General features: G+C 45.3%; 1 protein-coding gene across 5 annotated transcripts in view; it reads left to right on the top strand.

The window, feature by feature from the left end:
* SPATA13 (spermatogenesis associated 13) overlaps nucleotides 1-23111 on the top strand; it is a 350239-nt gene that overhangs the window by 257749 nt on the left and 69379 nt on the right. For 4 of the 5 annotated variants that reach the window (XM_047874029.1, XM_047873999.1, XM_047873909.1 and 1 more), the window contains one exon: nucleotides 6074-7804. In XM_047874029.1, the coding sequence (XP_047729985.1) occupies nucleotides 6074-7804 (1731 nt within the window). Of the gene's footprint in view, nucleotides 1-1736; nucleotides 1861-6073; nucleotides 7805-23111 lie in introns of those variants that run through there. The other variant, XM_047873961.1, reaches the window with a different exon arrangement.

The raw sequence follows: 23111 nt of genomic DNA, 5'->3' as shown, positions 1-23111 counted from the left end.
ACCTACTGAAATGAAGTACCTGTATTGATAGTTAAAAAGTGATCAGTTGGGTAACTATTAACATGTCAGTATTTACTGTGTACAGTGTATTAAATTTTCCTTTTCACTGAATGTATAAAAAACATCCACAAAGTTAGATGTAACTATTAAGATAATGGAAGATAAACATTAAGTTGAGCTTTCTACCACAGGAAACTAGCTGCTAACAGTATTAGTATTTTAAAAATTGGCTTATCAGTACCCTCACAGTATGCAGTACACTCTGTGTTGTGATTGAAACTGATAAATTCCAACAGTTTCAGAGACACCATTCTGAAGCTAATTAATAGCACTTCTATGGTGTTCAGAACTTTCTCATAGTTCTTTTTCCTAATGGCATCATTTTAAGGCGCTGGCCGGGGAGGCTGCTAACATTCTGCAGTGCAGAGGACAGCCCTCATGGCTAAGAGTTACCCGGCCCCGCATGTTATGTTAACACACCTAAGGTATTCAATAACCCACTGAATGCTGAGAACACAGAGTTAAATAAGACCTCGTTTCTGACTTTTCAACCTTTTTAGGGTTTAGCAGAGAAGGGAGACTGAGAAACCAGAATTACAGAGCAGTATGGTAAATGCTGAGAAGGGCCAATGTATAAAACAGACCACAGAAGGGCGCCTGGGTGGCTCAGTCAGTTAAGTCTCTGACTTCGACTGAGGTCATGATCTAGCAGTTTGATCTAGCAGCACGTCCAGTTCTGTGCTGACAGCTCAGAGCCTGGAGCCTGCTTCGGATTCTGTGTCTCCCTCTCTCTCTCTGCCCCTCCCATGCTCATGCTCTGTCTCCCTCTGTCTCTCAGTAATAAGTAAATGTTAAAAAAAAATTATTATTTTTTTTAAACCACAGAGAAATGGCATCTGAATTGGACAGGAAGAAGAGCGTTTCTCGAGGGAAAGGTCGATTTGAATTAATGAAAGTTAATTAGGCAGAGCACATATTAGTCAGGAAAAGAGAAACATCTCTAGGTGTTTCACACAAAGAGAATCTAAAATAGGATTATTCTTAAATTTTTTTTTTCAACGTTTATTTTTATTTTGGGGACAGAGAGAGACAGAGCATGAACGGGGGAGGGGCAGAGAGAGAGGGAGACACAGAATCGGAAACAGGCTCCATCCAGGCTCTGAGCCATCAGCCCAGAGCCTGACGCGGGGCTCAAACTCACGGACCGCGAGATCGTGACCTGGCTGAAGTCGGACGCTTAACCGACTGCGCCACCCAGGCGCCCCTAAAATAGGATTATTCTTACACAGCCGAGAAACAAAAGAGGAGAAAGGAACTCGGGTGAACAATAATGGCAGGAAAATGCTACTGACCCAGAGGCGGAGGGATCAGGGGGGAGGTGGTTCTACTTGAGCGGGGCACTGGTGCCCCCTGGTGGGAGCTGGGACCTAGGAGGGAGGAGCTGGCCAGCAGAAGTTGGAGCAAAAGAGGAGACCGTCGGCTGCTGGAATGCCCCTGCTGTAGCCCATGCAGAGAGAAATACCCTGGTGTCTACTACCTTCCTCCCACACACATCATCCCCACCCTTGGCCAACTTGGCCAGAAGCCCTTTGTCAGAGGAGCCTGGGAATTGTGCTTCCGTGTAATACAATGAGACAGAAATGGCTGGAGAAAATCAGAGCAAACAAGGAAATAACCCAAAGCACAGCAGCATGAGAAAGCCTCACTGTAAATAATTCAGCATGGCTAGAGTGAAAGGGATCGTGTGCTCGGCTGAGATCTGACATCTTCTCAAGGTTCAGAGGTAGCAGCTGGGGATACGAGATGAAGTGGCAGGACTCCGTTTGCAGTGTTTTGGGAAGGACGCCAGCCAGCTTGGAGGTGAGTCAGATGCGAAGGAAGGCAGGAGATTTTTCAGGAGGCTAATGCAGGTGTCCAAGTGGAAGGCACTGGCCTAAAAAGGCTGGAAATAAGGCTGCGGCAGCCACACTGAGCGTGGATTGTTGAGACTGGACTAGAATCTCTAAACTTGGTGACCAAGGAAGATCTGGAGGGAAAGGAAGTGCTGTAGGATCGCCCCCAGGTATGGGCAGTGCTGGGCCCAGGCATGGCCACCATGAGGCAGTGCTGGGCCCGAACCTGGTCCCTCTGATTCCCGCTCCACTGTGCTTTCCATCCGTAGTGGCCTGACGAGGAGTATGTGTCTCAGAACCACTGGGTCCCAGGGTCCTAATCTTTACAGCTAGGTGTTAGATGTTCCCAAAGGCAATCTTCTACTGCGCTGTGATCGAAAGATTTAGACTTTCAGATTTCAATATATTTTCCTCCAGTGGCACGTTTTCTGTAATTTACATGAACACATTACAAATTGTTCAACCTGGTATATAGTTGTGGGTTTCAAATTCAAGTATTCTAAATTCACATTTAAAAATTATTGGTCATAGTTGTTTTCAGAGAATTCTCATTACGAGTGAAAGGAAATGTTCTATTCTAAAGTTCATACACCCCAGAATCCAGCTTGTAGACAATGGATTTCACAATATTCCCATCTAAAATTCTTCTTGTATTCTGTTCATAAATCTCTCTGGCAGAGCTCCCACAATTTGCAAGACTTACTACAAAACCAGTGATTGAATCACAACCCTTGTTAGTTAATAGAGGTCAAAGTATTAGTTCTAAATAATGCTACTTGGTATGTTTCTCGGAAATTCCAGGAAAAGCCTTTTTCCGTGATTTTCAGTTTCATTCCAAGCAGCACACAACAATCACATTGTTCAGCTGCATGAACGAAATAGTAAGTCACTGGTCTTTTAAAAAGCATGTTGCCCCAATCAGAAACTCGGCATTGTGTGTGTTTTACTAGATCTGTAACTTAAGGTTTAAGTAAATACTTAGACTTTTTCGTGTTGTAAAAATTTAAACATCTTCACATTGGAAAGATATGTGGGGATATGGCAAATTGTTACGTTGGCATAGACATTGACAAGGCAGGATAATAGATAACAATATTACGTCAAGATAAACTTAAATAATTTACATGTGGCACACCGTTCTTATTCTCAAAGAGTTCATAGAAGTCTTGTTCTGAAGGCAGCCATCAAAACCTATCATTATAAATGTCTTGGTAAAGCAATTTGGTGAGATGCCCATAACCCACAGAGTAAGGGGGCATTAATTTTAGGAGCATCAGGAAGGGATTCCCAAAGATGATGACCCCTGTAGACAGTCTCAAAGTGTTAGACTTAAAGGGATGTGGTTTTTTCTAAACCTGTTTTCGCCTTAATTTCTACTACTTCATGACACTGAGCCATCCTTCCAATTATATTGTTCTACTTAATAGAACAATAGGGTGACCAGACATCCCAGTCTGCCAAGAACTTCTCCGGTTTCAGCCCTGAGAGTCCCATGTCCTGGAAAACACCTTATCTCTGGGCCAACTGGGCCAACTGGTCACCCGAGTTTATTTCCTCTCAGTCAGAATTTAGGTTCTTGGATCTTCCTTTTGCTCATGCCAAGTTCCCACCTAGAACCGGTTATCACCTTGTCACTGTTTTGAGTTTATCATGGGGCCTACACATATCCTTGTACCCAGCAGAGGTTCATGAATGAATTGGTTGGTTGATCTACTGTAGACATAAATGTTGGCACCTGCTCTTGGATAGATGGCACTGAAGCACAGATTACTCAGATGACGGTACTCAAGATTCATGTGACAGCACTGAGCTTAAAACCTGGGCCTGCCCCCATGCCTGTCCTAGAACATTCCCAAACCCACACAACATTAAAATCGAGCACTGCCTGCACCCCTGGAGACTCCAGGGGCAGCCTGACACATTTTCATCCTTCGTTATAAAAGGTCTCACAGTGCCCTCAGGTTGTCTCTGTCCAGCCAGATTACAAGAGAAGGAGCATGTCTGCTTCTCTGCATCCAGTGCAAGTCGCAACAAGGCCATTAGTGTTGTGTAATATGCCATCAGTCGGTGCCTGTGACTGGACTCGATGTTTGCATAAACTGTCTGCTTCCTTTCGAGATTGTGAGAAGCCGAACAACCACAGTCCCCTGTCCCTCTCAGAATGGGTGAGGGTGGATGGGATACTCAGTGGGAGACTCATTTTGCAATTGTTTGTAGATTTCACATCCAGCCTCAACGCTAGGATGATTCAAGTTTCTGCTTCTTGAATGGCTCATTCAAATGCAGCCCACAGCTCTTCAGGATCCCTAATTTCTCCATTAGAACATTAAACTGCAGAGGCATGTGGTAGTCCCATTAGGCTTCTGAGTAATGGAATTGAGTAAATGGACATCAGAAAGGCTCCGGGCTACATAAGCCTGTGTAGCCTCCCTGGTCCCAGATGGAATCAGCCCTTGAACTGGGAATCTCCCTGGGAATCCCTCAGGGAGCTCCATGTAAGGGCAAATAAAAATGAGCCCATGAGAGAATTTACAGAGTAGAATCAGATGAGACCTCTTTGCATGAGGTCACATTTTTTTCTGCACTTGAGAGGACTAAGCTAAATTGGGACTTAACCTTAAGGTTTTTATGCAAATGTCTGCTCCTTTTCTTCTTCTGCCTTTAATATTGCCTTCGGAAGAGTGGCCTTGACTGGCATAAGGACTTCGGGGATTTGACTTGAGTTGGGGTTATGTCACGAGGCACTGAACTTGGTGTCAGACACCAAGATATGGGTTCCTATCCCAGCACTGCCTCTCTCTTTTTTCATTAGTTTAAAGTAGCGGAGAGGAGCATAGGCTTCGGAAGAGGCAGCTGCAGGAACCCCCAGCACCCCTGCCCAAGTGTGCATGTGGTTATTCTGTAAAATGGAAATCACTCTGTTGATCTTACAGGTTAGTAGGAGTAGCCAGTAGCAGGTCGTTTCAAAAGCACTTGGCACAGGGGCCTGACACGTAGTAAACGCTTAGCGAGTGGTGGTCTTTTATGGTGAACATCGCAATCTTTCCTACACGTCTTCACTGGCTAATCACTAATTGAGAAGGGGGTGGCTGTGACATTTAAGCGGGCCCACCAAGGCTGAGCAGGCCGTGGCCTAATGGGCAGAGAGGAAGGAGAGCAACACGTTCACTTGGGGGAGACAGCATGGACTGCAGGTGTGTGGTGGCCTTAATTAAGGGCATGGGGAAAGAAAGCCGAAGGTGCAATGTTGGTTTAATTTGAAGTTTTGTGTCTGACTTTCTAATATTTAAGTAATATCCTTATCTCCCTCCATCCCCCAGCCAATACGAATCCTGTTGACAGAGGCCCTTCACTAATGCTGTTCCCTTTACAAAGCCCGACCTCATACATGCAGCCTCAGCTTGTCCCTTCTGCTTGTGTGTCTCTGTAGCACTTTGGGTATTTTTGTAGACAGGTGGGCAGCTGACAGCATCTTGGGCTTTGCTGCTGGTTCTTGCGGCCAGTCTGCCTATCAGCTGCGTGAAATTTAACATAGGTTGGTATTTTACTGTAACACGTTTTGAAATAGTTGTTGGTGGGTTTTTTTATTCAATAATTAAGAATTTCTTCCATTTCAAATAAAGACAAGGCCCATTGTGGAATAACGCCTTGGCCTTGGCATTCCAGCAGTTTTTCAAAAGTTTTAAACAAGTTTCAATGGATTCAAGGATTTACCTTTGCATTGAATGCACAACCCATAATTATCTTTTTTTTTTTTTAAGGAATGTATGTTTGCATTCTTCCTTTTAATTCATTGTGAAATCAATTAGGAAAGGTAAAACTTTAACTTAATTTAAAAGTTTTTAAAAATTTTTTTAGAACGTTTATTTATTTTGAGAGGTGGGGGAGGGGCAGAGAGAGAGGGAGAGAGAATCCCAAGCTGGCTCCACGCTGCCAGCAGGGAGCCGATGTGGGACTCGAACTCCTCAATCCTGAGAGCATGACCTGAGCCAGAGTTGGACACTTGACCAACGGAGCCAGCCGGGGGCCCCTAATTTAAGACAGTTTTGATCTGATCAACCCTGTCATGAGGCATGCTTCTTTTATCCTGGCAATTATTAGCCAAAATGAGAAGCCGCTGTTCGTAGAGGTTCTTCCGTGGGAGGAAAATGACTAAATCCCGGCTTTGTTTTCCGCTCCAGGCCGTGGCCACAACTGAGGAGCCTGATGTGCACAGCAGGTGCGAAAGCCCGGCCGGCAGCAGCCTGGGAGATGAAGGTCTGCGCCTGGGGCCTGTGGACACAGATGTGCATGTGGGTTTGAACCCCGCTGCCCTGTGGCCACGGGCTCGCTGCCCCGAGAACATGACAACAGCCCGGAACGGCCATGGCCGACTCGCCGCGATCCCCTGTTCCGTCTCTGATTCCAAAGACCCCAAAATGGTGACCTACCCAGCGTGTCAGAATGGAGGCTGCGGCAGCAACCCCTGCGGGGATGCGGAAGGCGCCGCGGAGGCCAGACTCAGCCCCGCCAGGCTCATCCGCCTCTTCTCCGTGAGCAGGAAGAGGGCCAGCGCCAACCCGGAAAGGCCCCGCTCCATGGTCCTGATGGGAAATTCCTCCACCTGGAACGCCCTTGCCTCCTTCCGGAAAATGGGGTCTTTTAAGAAACTGAAGTCCTCCGTCCTTCAGGGAATTCAGAACCGAGAGGGGTCAGATGCGGCAAAGGAAGACGCCCCGCAACGCGACCCGGGGAAACCCATCCCGAACGGTGCTGCCGCCGGAACGCACACCGGCAGGTGCCCCTCCGCGGGGGCGGCGAGCGACCCCGCCGCCAAGGCGGCTCCCGGGGCCGCGTCGGACTGCTCCGACCCCGAGGAGGCCGACGACGCCTTCCAGAGGAGCACCCACCGGTCCCGCAGCATCCGCCGCGCCTACGGCCTGGGCCGCATCAGCTTCCTGGATGGCGAGAAGCATCAGGGGTCCCAGAACCACGTCGGGCCCCTGGCCCCCGTCTCCCAGGAGCCCGCGCTGTGTGAGATCCTAGTGAAAGATTCCGAGAACAACAGCATCGTCTACCGGAAAAGCAAGAGCACCGACAACTTGAACTTTCTGAAGAAGAGCTCCTTCAAACGGAAGTCCACCTCGAATCTCATGGACCTCAAGGGGGCGCCCGAAAAGCCCGCGCCCCGGAGGACGCTGAGCAGTTCGTCCGCCGACTCGGAGAAGTTCGGTGGGGCCGAGAGGAGGACGAAACGCTGGAAGAGCCCGCTGCGGGCCAGGGACTTCGACAGAGTCCTGAGGTTTGTGAGCAGCGCCGCGGACGCGGCCTGGCGGAGAGAGAGCCCCCGGAGCGGGGCGCCCCCGCCGGGCGAGGCCAGCCAGAGGCTGCAGGTGCACAGCAGGCTGCACGACGCCTACTCCCGCCGCGTGTCCACCAGCGCCGAGCGCGAGTGGAGGAGGTGCGCAGGCGCAGGCGCGCACGCCGCCCCGGGCTGTGGCCCGGCGGGGGCGGGGAGCCCCCCGGTGGACGCGGCCGCGTGTCCCCTCGAAGCCGCAGGCTCCCGGGCGGCGGCGAGCGCGGGTCCTGGCGCCGGCAGCGCCTCGGCGAGTCCGGCTGCCGAGGACCCGGGCGGACGCCAAGCTGGCAGCCGGTTTACCTTCGAGCCGGAGCAGCCGCTCACCCCCCAAAGGCCAACCACGCCCAAGCCCCCCAGCCCTCAGAGCCCGGGCGCAGGAAACGCCACGTGTCCCAGCAGTCTCAGCGCGCTGTCCCTGAGTTCAGTGGACAGTGAAGAGAGGGCAGAGGGGCCCGCGTCCTCCCAGGATTCGGCGCAAGCCACGTGTGACAAGGGCAGTGACGACAGCAGCGTCGGCAGCCACCCTCAGCTGAGCCCCCACCTGGTGTCGGGTCCCGAAGAAAGGAGGGAGGAGGTAAGGGCCGGGCGGGGGCCCCTTGGAGGTGACTGGCTGCACACGGGGTACCTGTCACAGCGTCACCCTTCATGTCTCCCGGGGGGTTGCCGGTGCGCTGGGGTGTTTTCCGCTGGCATTCACCCTCTTGCCTTCACCTGCCGTAGAAGCAGGCGGCCCCGTGCTAATTGCACTGCCATCAAATTCCTGCCAGGTTGCTGGTTACCAAGTTCACAATCATCTCCGCCTCTCTGGTAATAAATTGCCACCCAGTGCAATTCCTTGAGACGGCACCACACCATTCATTCAAAAGCAGATTCCATTGAGCACCAACCCCATCCTAGATTCTGGGGGGCGGAGGTGGGGGGTAGTTGATAGAGACCTCTGTCCACTCTAGGCAGCTAGTAGGGGCTCTCAGAAATTTGATTTTTGCAACATTTTGTATTCCCATAGCTCTCTTCTCTGTGTTTTCAATTGTCTCTGTATCCTTCCCAACAGAGTACATGTAAATGAGATTCTTCACGTTAAGACCCCGTTCGAAGTCTCTTTTATTTCCTAGGAATGAATTAGAAACGTGCAGTTTGATACCTGTCAACCTCCGAGTGATGATGGTTCAAAGAAATTTTTATGACGGTTACTTGACTTATTTTTAGAGAACGTAAGCATCTCATGAATTGAATCAACTAATAACTGTCAAGGCGACAGGAGCAGTGTTCTTTTCATAGCCTGTCAGGTATCCAGACAACTTTGCCTGACTCTGTAATTTTCACTTATTTATAAATGCATTCAGTACAGTACAGAGCTAAAGGATGAGGAAATGCATCCATGTGTGTATGCGGCAAATTATTCTCCAAGTATATTTCTAGACTGTTTTATAGGTATAAATTGGTGCTTGCCATGGAAAATAATCCCCTGGCAACTGTTCCTTCCCACTGATCCTTGGAGAGGACCTCAGTTTTGTCTTAATGTCTGTAGATGAGGGATTACACAGCAGCTTTTGCAAACTTGGGAGCCAGGATAGCCTCTGGACCGTATGTTTTCACTTTTGCTTTTCAGAGAGTCTTCAGAAGTAGAAAGCCTACCGCAGGTCGCTTTGGGGAGATCTCAGTTAGCCTGAAGCATCCCCGAGGCAGCCAGAGGAGTGAGGCTTTGTAGATGTGAGTTTGTATGGAGACCTCAGGGCCAGTGTGTCTTTAGAGGTCTTAGATATTGACGGCCATTTGCTCATTTGCATATTTCCAAAGAAGCCTTGTGGAACAGTTGTAAGGACACCAGACTAGTTGCCAGCCTTGGGAAGGAGCTCCAGTTCTGCTAGCTCTGCTGTACGTCATTGGCCAAAGCCTGAAGCGGGCTGGGCTTCCTTGACTCCTTGGATGGATGGTAAGACGAAGTGTAATTCCTTCCACCACACATCCAACCTGTCCTACAGATGGTTTAGAGCCCCCCTTCATCGCTCCTGGAGGAGCCCAAACTCTCATCCCCTGCTCCAAAATAGAAGATTTGCATAGTTCTAGAGGCTTCTTTATGTGAAAGGTGGGGATTTTATTTTCTACTTAATGAAATTAGTGAAAATCATCATTAAAATATTTTCTTCCTGAGTGCATATTAAGTGAACATATGCATATTGTTTTCAGAATTATTTTGATCATTATATAGTTTACCCATATGTTTGCTAAATATAATTTAATTATACACAGTTAATAATTTAATAATGTATATAATTTAATTTCTGCCCACAAAGAAATTGTACCAAAGATACAAAGCAGGGCACAAGTTATCAAAAGTGCACATGTGTGGATAGATAATTCTATAAATTTGTCTCCAGATGTTTATCACGTTAAAAAACTTTTTTTAATATTTATTTATTTTTGAGAGAGAGAGAGAGAGGGAGAGAGAGAGAGACAGAGGGAGACAGAGCACAAGTGGGGGAAGGGCAGAGAGAGAGGGAGACACAGAATCTGAAGCAGGCTCCCGACTCTGAGTCAGCACAGAGCCTGACATGGGGCTCGAACCCACAGAGTGTGAGATTGTGACCTGAGCCAAAGTCACATCTTAACCGACTGAGCCACCCAGGTGCCCCAGATGTTTATCACTTTTTAAGTTGGATTTATTTTCTCAAACTTAAGCTTCCTCGTGTGTGTGTGTGTGTGTATGTATGTTTTAATGTTTATTTTTGGGAGAGAGAGCACAAGCAAGGGTAGGGGCAGAGGGAGAGGGAGAGGGAGACACAGAGTCCAAAGCAGGCTCCAGGCTCCGAGCTGTCAGCACAGAGCCTGATGCGGGGCTTGATCTCACAGACCACGAGATCATGACCTGAGCTGAAGTCGGACGCCCAACTGACTGAGCCACCCAGGCGCCCCTCAACCGTTGTAGTTTAAAAGCACTTGTTGGCCATCTTGTATAACATTACACAAAATTAAATTTCAGTTTCAATGTACTTTAACATACAGTGGGTTATTTAATTCAGTGATAGTATGGTTCTACTTACGTGTTTAGAGCTAGTTGAAGCTGTGGTTAGTGTTGAATGTAATAGAGGTCGAGGGGCGCCTGGGTGGCTCAGTAGGTTAAGCGACCGACTTCGACTCGGGTCATGATCTTGCGATTTGTGGGTTTGAGCGCCCCCCCTCCCCCCTCCAGGGCTCTGTGCTGACAGCTTAGAACCTGGAGCCTGTTTCAGATTCTGTGACTCCCTCTCTCTCTGTCCCTCCCCCGTTCATGCTGTATCTTTCTCTCTCTTTCTCTCAACAATAAATAAACGTTAAAAAAATTTTTTAAAGGTTGAAATCTGTATATTATGATATTTAAAATAAATATTATAATGCAGTTTTCAATAAGGGAGAATGGTTTAACGTAGAACCATTTACGTGTAAGATGCCACTCTCAAGGTGACAAAATAATCTTTGGAAAACCATTAGCAGTTTCACAGGATTTTGTTACTGTGAAAAGGGTGGGAACATGTCCCGCTACTCACTATAGAGAAATCACCGAGTTAACTTTATACTTCTGCCACCTAGTGGTAAATTTCCTTGTAAGAATAACTTTGGAAGGATGCCCTAGAATTGTTACTTGGTCCGGAAATGCAGTTTAGCATGGATGCTTGTGGACAGTGCTACCTGTTCCCTGATAAATGTACAGGCACAGGAATTTAGAATGTTTTCCCTGGTTTTCCTACCAAGTCACAGGATAATTCCATCGCCTGAAATAGCGAATAGGAAAGGGACCCTGTCCTTAGTCATGCAGTACAGATTCAGAAGTGTGTGGTAGTGTTGAAATATGCCATAGATGAAGCTCTTTTAAATGATGAAAGTCTGTTGTAACTCCTCAGTAGGGAGCTTTAGTCTCTTAGTAGATGTTTTTAATTTGGTGTGAATCCCAGCTCTGCTGTTCCAAAGAGAGCCACCAGTGGAGCAAACTGCTGAGCTTTCCCTTGGCCTCAGTCTCCCCAGCGTAGAATGTGGGACATCCCCATCTGCCTTGGATGTTTGTAGGAACCAGGGGCATTAGGTCTAGCAAGCACTTGGCCCAGTGTTGAACACTGGCTGTCACTGTGTGATGATCACTATCCACTTAGATGATGTTTCCATCCTAGATTGACCTGACTTCTTGAGACATGGGCCAGTTAAGGTCAGATTTTTCCGGAAATGGTTTTTGACATGCCACTGTGTTATAGTCTTAGGGAGGACTGTGAAGATGTTCAGTCAGTTAGTTTGATTGCACATTAATTTTTTTTTTAAAGCATGAGAGTGTGGTTAGGTTTAGTTTAGTTAGGTTGCAGGATGACTTAACATTTACGCGTTCATTCAGTATTGCACAAAGCGAACTTGCTGAGCGCCCACCAGGCGTGAGACACTCAGATGTAGCTCTGTAAGGATGTCGAGGACATTATAAATGAGCTAAGATGTATGTAAATCATATTGGAACTATGTAGATTAAATCCCACGAAAGAGGCAAAAACCATTTGCTGTGGGATTTCAGAAGAGTTGTAGTTTTTACGCATGTATCAAATCAAGGAATGCTGAATAAGGGTGACTGAATCTTATTTGAAGAAAGTGCAGTGTCTATACATATAGTTTCATTGGTCAGATGGGTAGGGCTTTTATGTGATTTGAGAGAACAGGAAGGAACATGATTCTGTTTAGTGAGGAAGGATCAAGTTAAAGTGAAATCATTAAGCCTGGGTCATGGACACTTTTGAACTTAGGGTAAAGAATCGATACATTCCTTGGTAAGCACCCCAGAGTCAAGGATACTTTTGAATAGAGAAGAGCCAAGCAGAACTGTGTTTTGAGGAAGTTAATCCACCATCGGTAGAGAAGAGAATTGGAAAGAAAAGTGACCAGGGAGAACGCTAGCAGGAATTTATTGCCAAAGAGAGCTCAGAGGTGATAAGGCTCTAAAAATATGGAGATGGAAGTAGAATATATAAGGAAGGAAAAGGAGTGAATGAAACAACGCATTATAAAGACTAATGTACCTTGTCATTCAGTATTTACCTACCTGCTTTGTATGCCAAACATAGAGAAAAGAAAGAGTTAAAGAGAATAGCTATTCTTGTTCTGATAGATTCATATTCTAATTGATAGACTATTGGAATGGATACAGATATTATTGGAATGGATACAGATATTATGATGTAGTGTGACGTTTCCAGTGAGGAACGTACAAAGTACCATGAAAGCACCAAAGACAGAATTATTAACTCTGGATAAAGAGTTGTATAACTGGAGGAAGACAGTTGAGTGGGGTCTTGAAAAAAGATGCAGGGGGCAGCACTTGAGGGGCTGCAGGGTTTTTAGGCCAAGTGGAAGAGTGTGCGGGAGGGACAGGTACTATAGACTTAGGGAGAAAGTCAGCCAGAGGAGTTATCTAAGCCTTCTTTTCCTCCCCTGTAAACTGGGGGTGGCGAGGGTACCTGCCTGTCACATGGGGTTGTTGTGAAGATAAAATGAGGTGGTGCAGGTAGAGAACTCCACACTGAGCTTCGCATATAGTGTCCCCAAAGATGATAATCTGTGGTGCGAAGGGAACTGCACGTTCTCTTTGTACAGGGTGGTTGGTTAACTTTTGTACAGGGTGGTTGGTTGGGTGGAGAAGTGGGAGATAAGATTGTAAAAATAGGTCTTACGAAGTTAGGAAAGCCCTTGCTTGGAGTTTGGACTTTACCCTGCAAGCAGTAGAAAGCCACAGAGGTGTTTACCAGGAACCGCAGAAGGGGACGAGCTCCGTAGAGAGGATTGGTATGGGGGCAGTCCTGGGACAGAACAGTCCTCAGTAGTCTAGTCCAGAGGAGATGAGATCTGTGCTAAAACCATGGTAAGGGAGAGGAGGGTTTGCATCTCAAAATGATCTCACAGTTTATTTATTGAAAGATATCTTTTTTAGCGTTTTATTTATTTTTGACAGAGAGAAAGAGACAGAGAGAGAGTGAGCACGAGTGGGGGAGGGGCAGAGAGAGAGGGAGACACAGAATCCGAAGCAGGCTCCAGGCTCTGAGCTGCCAGCAAAGAGCCCGACGCGGGCGGGACTTGAACCCACAAACCACAAGATCGTGACCTGAGCCGAAGTCGGACGCTTAACCGACTGAGCCACCCAGGCACCCCTCACAGTTTATATTTTTAACCAGCATTTGAATGTTTTGGGGGAGAGTGAAGTCAAAGGTGATGAGTGATTCAGAGGATGCTTTTGTGTTGGAATCAGTAGTCAAGCCATGAAAACAAAAAACCAGAGCTGAATTTAGGTTATTATCCTAGCCCTTCCACAAACATTCTGGTTCCTGGTGGAAAATCCCTTTCCTTTTCTAAGCCTCCATTTACTCAAACACTCCAGTGTTTTAGGATTTTATCATTTTCTTCCTCAGGGATTTGTAGCTTCAAAATTGTTGGAAGCCATCATACAATCCGATCTTCTACAGTTAAAGCGATTTGAGCGGCTGACTGGGAGATCTTGTAGTATACGCGTTGTTACCACGTGGGGTTTTAGCTTGCCCACCACCCACTGGGGTGGCCCCCACCCCAGAAGCACTACTTGTGTTTTTGTTCCTGCCTCAGAAAAAGGAGGGTATTTTGTGGCACCACAAGGTACAGTGTCACTAAAGTAAAACTTCCTTCCGACTTACAGTACTGGAATAATCCAGTAGGTGAGCAGGGGCTAACGTCAGGCCTGGTTGCAATGTACATTTCAAATTGTGGGGTTTGATGATGATGATGATGGGTACTTAACGCATAATGATCGCGGCAAAGGTCTGTTTTTCATGTGACTTATTCAGAGATACAGATACCTCACATCATTTTGACTCTTTGCAAATTTCTCAGGCATGACTGGGTTACTCACACAGCTAGTTGAGAGATTTAAACAATTCTTCTGGAGATTAGGAGTTATCCACAGCTATGTCACAGAACCATCCCTAGAATCAGAAAGATGAGGTCGCACATATAGAAGTGAATGTAATGACCCTAGAAAGTCTGCCCAAGGCTTTTTAGGAGTTTTATTGAGGTATAATTTACATAACATGAAACTCCCCAATTGTGAGTATACAGCTTAATGATTTTTAGGAAATTGATAGAGTTGTGCAGGCCCTGCCACAGTCAAGTTATAGAACCCTTCCATCCCCCCAGAAAGGTCCCCCATGCCCTCTGCTGTCATTTCCTGCTCCCAGTAAAGACCTACGCAACTACTGATCTGCACTCTTGTCTCGATATTTTTTTTAAGTGAGCAGTTCAGTGGTTTGTCGTAAATTTGTTGGAGTCATGCATCGCATCACCACTGTAGTTTTAGAGCATTTCCATCACCCCTGAAGGAGACTTGGCTACTTTCACCCAGTATATTGCTTTCAAAGCTCATTCACGTTGCGGCACACATCAGCACTTCATTTCTCTTCTAAGGCTGACTGATAATCGGTTGTGTGGATAATCCCACACTTTGTTCATCCGCTCACCAGTTGTTAGACGTTTGAGTTCTTGCCACTTTGGGGCTGCTATGAATACTTGTGCACAACTTGTATGGACATATTTTCCCATCCTCTTGGGTAGATAGGTAGGAGGTGAGTTTCTGGGTTGTTTGGTGTTTCTGTGTTTAACCATTTCAGGAACTGCCACATTGTTTTCTAAAACAGTTGTCCCGTTGTAGATTCCCACCGGCAATGTGTCAGGTTCCAGTTTCTCTACGTCCTTGCCAGTACTTGGTATCATCAGTAGTTTGGATTCTAGCCCTTTACGTGGGTGTGTAGTGACATCTGACTTTGATTTTAGTTAGTGTTTCCCTAGTGAGTAATGCATCTGTAATGACGAGCATCTTCTTTATTAGCCATTCATTTATCTTATTTGGTGAAGTGTCTTTTCAGATCTTTTGCTCGTAAGTTCACTGCATTTTTGGTTTCATTGAGCAGGAAGATTTCTTTATATATTCTGGATACATGTTTTTTACCAGATACATGACTTGCAAATGTTTTCTCACCATCCCTGGGTTGTTTTTTCTTTTCTTTTTTTGTTTTTTTCAAGTTTTTAAAATATTTATTTATTTTGAGAGAGAGAGAGAGAGAGAGAAACAGAGCGTGAGCAGGGGAGGGGCAGAGAGAGAGGGAGACACAGAATCTGAAGCAGGCTCCAGGCTCTGAGCTGTCGGCACAGAGCCCAATGTGGGGATTGAACCCACAAACCATGAGATCATGACCTGAGCCGAAGTCGGACGCTTAACCGACTGAGCCACCCAGGCACCCCTGCCTCTTATTTTCTTGATTATGTCCTTTGAAGAGCAAAAATGTCTATATTGACGGAAATCACAAAGATTTTCTCCTGTCTTCTGGAAGTGCTACGGTTTTAGCTTTTACATTTACATCTATGCTCTGTGTTTTTTTTTTTATTTCATTTTTGATTATAATTCCAGTATAGTTAACATACAGTGTTATATTAGTTCCAGGTGCACAATAAAGTGATTCAGCAATTCTGTACATTTCTCAGTGTTCTTAACCCCCTATTTCCCCCATCCCCGTACCCACTTCCCCTCTGGTAACCATTTGTTCTCTTTAGTTGAGAATCTGTTTCTTGGTCTGCCCCTCTCTCTTTTTCCTTTTGTTCATTTGTTTTGTTTCTTAAATGGCAAATGGTCCATTTTTAGTTAATTTTTGTGTACAATGTGAGGTAAAGGCCTAGGTTCATTTTTTTTTTGTCATGTGGACATTGAGTTATCCCACCTCCATTCATATCCCACCTTCAACAATTTGTTGAACGGTCCACAGTTTTCACGTTACAGAGAATATAAGTTTCCATACTCCACTGGGTTCTCAGTTTTCTCTGACATAGATGCTCTAGAACTTGAATCACGGAAATTGCAATTAAAATTGGAAAGATCATTTGAAAATATGATATTTTTTGTGCTTATTATTTATTTACTTTTTAATTAATTTTTTTTTTTTTTTTTTTAAGAGAGAGGGAGAGAGGACACAAGCTGGGGGAGAAGGGCAGAGGGACAGAGAGAATCTTAAGCAGGCTCCACGCTCAATGTGGAGTCCAATGCCGGGCTCGGTCCCATAACCCTGGGATCATGACCTGAGCTGAAATCAAGAGTTGGATGCTCAACGGACTGAGCCACCCAGGCGGCCCCTATTTGTGCTTTTAAAAATATTTTTCTAGTGAAGTTAACATTTCATTACGAGGACACCTGCTATACCGTATTCCCTAAGTGGGCAACCCTGGGGTGGGTATTTGTTCAGCATCACCCCGTGGGATGTCGTAAAGGGAATCGGTGTGCTTTCTGTTAGTCACCCTTGTGCTAGTTTGTGTGTAGTTTCTCCTAAGGTGTTTTGTGTTGGTTTATTTTCCTTTTTGCAGAAGAATGAAAGAGAAAAACAGCTCTTGCAGAAATATTATGAAATCATAAAATACAGGTCATGAGCCTAAATGTGAAGGTAGCCTTTTAACAATTAAGTCATCATTTTCTGTCTTTTTATTTATTTTTTTTTTTAAATTTTTTTTCAACATTTATTTATTTTTGGGACAGAGAGAGACAGAGCATGAACGGGGGAGGGGCAGAGAGAGAGGGAGACACAGAATCGGAAACAGGCTCCAGGCTCTGAGCCATCAGCCCAGAGCCTGACGCGGGGCTCGAACTCACGGGCCGCGAGATCGTGACCTGGCTGAAGTCGGACGCTTAACCGACTGCGCCACCCAGGCGCCCCTTTCTGTCTTTTAAAAAAGAAGTTTCCACTTGCTCTAAAACAGATTTATGTTCATCATTACATAAACAGGGGTATATCTTTTGCAGTGAAGGTTTCAAAGTATTTCTGAATGGGTGCTCAGTGTTTGACAGGCTACTGAACTTTATATATTTAAGAAGCCACTTCTAAAATTATTTCTAAAAATGGAGAATCTAAAGAACAGTCTATACACATAATCATGTCATTCTTGAACTTTAAAGTGGCTTGTTTCTAGAACAGTTTTTGTTTGGTGAAATGTCATCAAGTAGGATTTTCCCATTAGAAACAAGGGGGTAAAGGGGCGCCTGGGTGGCGCAGTCGGTTAAGAGTCCGACTTCAGCCAGGTCACGATCTCGCTGTCCGTGAGTTCGAGCCCCGCATCGGGCTCTGGGCTGATGGCTCAGAGCCTGGAGCCTATTTCCGATTCTGTGTCTCCCTCTCTCTCTGCCCCTCCCCCGTTCATGCTGTGTCTCTCTCTGTCCCAAAAATAAATAAAAGTTGAAAAAAAAAATTAAAAAAAAAAGAAACAAGGGGGTAATGGGCACCTGGCTGGTTCATTCGGTAGAGCATGCAACTCTTTGTGCCCCATATTGGGTTTAGAACTTAGCTTAAAAAAAGATTGCTTTAAAAATGAAAAAACAAGGGAGGAAGAAGGAGACAGAATTACATCCCTATATATAGTGAGCAGGAGTCTAGTTTTTATAGAATTACCATAATAACCATATGTAATCAGGTATTAGTTATAGTAATGTATCATATTCATAATTGTACCATATTAATGCTATTCCTGCTAAACTTCCTAAACAAATGAAATACTTAAATGATATGAAACGGTATTATAGTGTATCTGTTAAGGTTTTAATATTTACTTTTATTTGGTGCCTCGTTTTAATTTGTGCATAACTAATGCATAATAAGACCTTAATAAAGCTATAAAATACAGAAAAGGAGTGTCAGTATTTTGGGGGGGAAATTTTAGCTTGATGATTATGATGCCAGTATATCTTTTTCTCCTGGTTCATTTTCCTCATCTTAACTTCCCTGTAATAATTAAGATCAAAGAGCATCCAAGGTTGGGAATCACTTTTCCACACGTTCATGTGACACACAGTTGCCATGGCAACTGGAAGGAATACCATAGGTTTAATTGGCAGAAACGCCTAACGGCAAATTGCCACGTGTTGCTATATAAACTAAATGTTACCTGTGTTTCTCCCACCACTCACAGTCCAGGAACAAATGACCATTGGGAACGTTGCCTTCATTTAGAATAATGGCAGTAAAGCTGGGGAAGGGGAGGGGACGCTCGGATAAGTTGCAGAGGAAAGAACACTCCCAGATGGTAAATTCCTAGGAAACCAGCACTGATGCGCTTGCCAGCCACCAATGCCAGCATTTCTGAGTGGTGGAGGAACTCTGGGATAAAAAATAGGTGGGCTTTGTAGTCGGGCTAAGTTCAAATCCTGGTTTCCCTACTAACCAGCTGTATCCTTGACCTACATAAGCCTCAGTTACCTTAAAAATGGAGTCAATAGTACTTACCGGGATTAAATGAAATAGTGCTTAGGAGACACCACAATGCCTGGAACACATTAAACTCAATAAAGCTGGCTTTGTCATAATCACAATCTTTGTTATCGTTAAGATTGGTGCTTTTGGTCAGATACTTCAACACAGACCAGTTAAACTTTGCAAATTACTTCTGATTGTCTAACTGGAGTTTCTCAAAGTTTGGAATGAAGATGCAAGCTAACAGTACAGATCCTTGAGGCCACCTGGAGCTACTTAATTTGAATCACTGGAGTCCAGATCCGGTAATCAGGACTTTTAACATGCTACCCGGGGGAATTATTTTTGCCCCACTGAAGTTTGAGATCTGCTGTCCAGGCTGAGGCTCTAGGTATTAAGTTTGTAGGCTCGTCTAGGTTTTAAGTGTCCTGTTTTTTAGGCTTGGGCTTTCCTCTTCGCAGATGTACCCCAGTTAACTCTTGCTTAGGTAAGAGTTGTTCCTGAAAAAGTTAAAAGGTAGCCTACAATCCTATTTCTCTCATTGAACTGTATTAATCAGTTGGATGTGAATTTATATTACCAAATGGATATGAATTCATACAGAATACAAACATTTCCTTTTGGCAAAAGAGTGAAATTAAAACTTTTTAATCAAGAAATGGTGGTATAAAGAATTTGCTCTGATGCGTGTTAAGAAGGTGCTCCCGGCTGGCTCTGTCGATGGGGCATGCAACTCTTGATCTTAAGGTTGTGAGTTTGAGCCCCACGTTGGGTGTAGAGATTACTTAAAAAAAAAAAAAAATATATTAAAAAACAATTTTTTTTAATGTTTCTTTATTTTTGAAACAGAGACAGAGCATGAACGGGGGAGGGGCAGAGAGAGAGGGAGACACAGAACCGGAAGCAGGCTCCAGGCTCTGAGCCATCAGCCCAGAGCCCGACGCAGGGCTCGAACTCACGGACCGCGAGATCGTGACCTGAGCTGAAGTCGGACGCTCAACCGACTGAGCCACCCAGGCGCCCCCCCCGAAAAAACAATTTTAAGAACCTAAAAAAAAAAATACGTTGAGCAGTTGCTCCACCCACTGCTGGAAACCGGAATTTTGCCAACTCATTTGGAAGTCTAAAAATGTAATTGTCTCTTGGGGCACCTGGCTGGCCCAGTCAAGTTAAATGTCCAACTTTGGCCCACATCATGATCTCATAGTTTGTGAGTGTGAGCCCTGAGTCGGGCTCTGTGCTGACAGCTCAGAGCCTGGAGCCTGCTTTGGATTCTGTGTCTCCTTCTCTCTCTGCCTCTCTCTCTCTCTCTCTCTCTCTCTCTCTCTCTCTGAAAAAACAAAACAAAAACATTAAAAAAAATTTAATTGTCTCTTAAAAACAAAAGTATCAGTAAAAAAATAGACTAGAAATACAAGTATCAGTAGTAACCTCTTGCATTTCTATAACAGTTTTTAAGCTAATAAAAGTCACATAACATTGTTGCATTTGGTTTTCATAGCCACCCTGCGAAGTAGGCCAGCATTTTTGTATTTGCCTTAAGAGATGGGTAAACTGAGGCTTAGAAAGGTTGTAAGACCCTTCTGCCAGAGTCACACAGCCGCTGAGTGGCAGCTGGGCCTAGAACCAGGTCTCAGAATGGGGAGGAAAGCCCAAAAAACACCATCTGCTTGGCAGCTGGCACATAGAATTAAATTCTAGCCATTTGCTAGTTTCCAGATCTTTGGTGGAATCTCATCATGTCTCTTATTTGTAAAACAGAAGCCTGTAAGTATCTACTGCGTAGGTTGTTTTAATTAAATGAGATGGGATTCGTAAAGGCCCTGTTTCCAACACTGGTATATTTGATACATTTCCATTCCATTTTCTCTTTTGACTCCATGATTGGCGTTCTTCCCACTGAGCGTGGGCCAGTTCCTGCCACAGTTAGTCTTGCCCAAGTCAGAGCCTTTCCTCTTCGTTTTCTTCTAGGTGAGGTTTTTTGGCTACTGAGGATGGGCTCAGCAGCTCAACTTAGCTTCCGGCAGCTTCTTTTGGTAGTTGACTTGACACAGGGTTGAAGCACGCCACCTTGGACAGTGGTGCGACCCTAGGTCTGTGTACCGCCATTTCTTGTAGGTCAGCCCCACAGGTGGGGAGACAGGAGGCCTGGAGCCTTAAATACAGTTTGTGACTAAGGTCAGGTGTTCCAGCCCCGTTCTCCAATGTGTAATATACATTTTTACACATTTGCTTATAACAAACTTCTGTTGTATACTTGGTGTTATATTTTTACTCTTTTTGTGTTATAAATTATTCATCTATAATTCTCCCACTGCCAAGTTTTGAATTAAACATTTTCAAGATGTTTTGTTTGCACCAGGACACGTTCTCAGATCCCTCAGTAGAAATAAAGAGAAATGCCGCTGGTGCTGTCTGTAGGTCTCGCCTTACCTTTGCGACTGTCCCTGTACAGACAGGCCAGGCACTCACAGCAGAAGCGTTCTTGGTGAACAACACATCCAATTTAGGGTCAGTGTTTTCTTGATTAGGTTCATTGGCTGGACCCTTGCAAGTTTACTCATTTATTTGTTTTTAAAGTTTATTTATTTTGAGAGACACAGAGAGAGCGCAAGCCGGGCCTGATGCGGGGCTCGAACTAATGAAACGGTAAGATCATGACCAGAGCCTGAATCAAGAGTCGGATGCTCAACCGACTGAGCCACCCAGGTGCCCCTGGACCCTTGCAAGTTGCAAGGCAAGTGACGCAATCCGCCATCAGTGAGTGTTGCTGGAAGAGAGAATCCATGTGATGCCATTACTTCCTCTGCCTCTTCTGGGTTCTTTCGTCCAACTCGCCGTCACTGTGTGCTCTTCGTTCATTGCCTCCTGTTCGCCTTCTCTCTTTCTCCTTCCAGCACAGTAATGCTGCAAGCTTAAACTGAAATACAGAAGAGAGATTTTCTTCAAAGTCCCAAATCTTTCTTTTTACATTCTGTTGCCAGCAGGGGACACTTACTTTTGGAAAAGATCCCATTACCTTGTAGTTCACATCTGAAACTAAGTAGGGCGCCTTCAAAACTGGGTTGTTGACAAGAAGGGGAGGAAAACTGTAGTCAATTTGTTTTCAGGGTGGCACAATTCAAATAGCTATGAAGGAGACAGGAACGGATGGTTGTTTCCTGATCTAAAACATGGTTATGGGTTTCGAAATACTTAGTGATAATAACTAAGCAATAACTTAAATCAGGCTCATTTTTATAAAATCACACCTGAATGTAGAGAGGGAACAGCTTCTTTGCCACCCAGAACTGTCCATTAATTCGCTCATTTATCTGTCCATCAACTCAGCCATTCACCCCTTTATACATGCATGAAGCATTTTTAATTACTCATGGTTTGTGAAGTTGCTGTTCTGCATTTTAATCTAGAAACCCTTAGTTTTCGTGACTCTGAAGTCACGTGGGGCCATTGATTTGAATGTTTGTTTGCTGTCATTCATGGCTGGACATGCCAGCAATGCTGTGAACAGACATTTCTCTCCATCTTCTTCCACTAGAGAATCAGCCGGGACCTCGTCGTCTGCTGCCCATTTTTCTTTACCCTCTTGTCCTGGGTCCTTTTACCTTCTCTGTACAAGAAAAGTCAAAACAGATTAGGAAAAAAATCTATAATGTTCAAAAGGGTTTAGAAAAACAGTGGATTTCTAATATATTCAAATCTAAAACATGGTTCATGATTTTGGAATATTTAGTTGTGCTCAGTAAGTACTTGGAAAAGAGGAAAGTAAGTTAGTTTTTATAAAATCATGCTTTTTATAAGTTTAAAAAAAGAAAGTTTGAGTAGACCTCTGTATTCCTCAGCATGCATTTCAGAGATACATTTCAAGATGTTAAGATGGGATCATTGTATATGTTAATTTTATAATATGATGGTTTTAGAATATGTCTTCACTCTTGGGGTGCCTGGGTGGCTCAGTTGGTTAAGCGTCCGACTTCAGCTCAGGTCATGATCTTGTGGTTCGTGAGTTCGAGCCCCGCGTCGGGCTCAGTGCCGACAGCTCAGAGCCTGGAGCCTGCTTCGGATCCTGTGTCTCCCTCTCTCTCTCTGCCCCTCCCCTGCTCGCACTCTGTCTCTCTCTCTGAAAAATGTGTCTTCACTCTTAATGAGTCCAGGCATAAAGTACAGCTTACAGTTCTATTATTTTCTCTGCTTGGGTGTCAAACTCACCACCGTCTTGCCACTGTTGACTTAGTAGTATGGTCTGAGTTTTTAGATAAGCCCAGAAAATGGAATTGCCTTAGGTGATTTTTACACAGGCCTGGGGGGGGGGGGGGGGGGGGGGGACATTCCTCATCAGCCCTGTGCTCACACAGGGTCAGTGGTGACCGCCCTCCCACGATGTCAGGGGCATGGGGCATGGTCAGGATGGGGCTCACCACAGTCACGCAGATTTTTCATTTCTTGATTTTGCATAAAATGAGGATGACCTCAGCTCCACTGCTTTCTCAGCCTGGTGGTGTTCTAAGTCGTCAGGGGTGTCTAAAATGTTCATACTTGGGGCGCCTGGGTGGCTCAGTCGGTTGGGCGTCCGACTTCAGCCAGGTCACGATCTCGCGGTCCGTGAGTTCGAGCCCCGCGTCGGGCTCT

The sequence above is a fragment of the Prionailurus viverrinus genome, chromosome A1 (genome assembly GCF_022837055.1).
Source record: "Prionailurus viverrinus isolate Anna chromosome A1, UM_Priviv_1.0, whole genome shotgun sequence".
NCBI lineage: Eukaryota > Metazoa > Chordata > Mammalia > Carnivora > Felidae > Prionailurus > Prionailurus viverrinus.
This window is presented reverse-complemented; position numbering and strand designations above follow the sequence as displayed.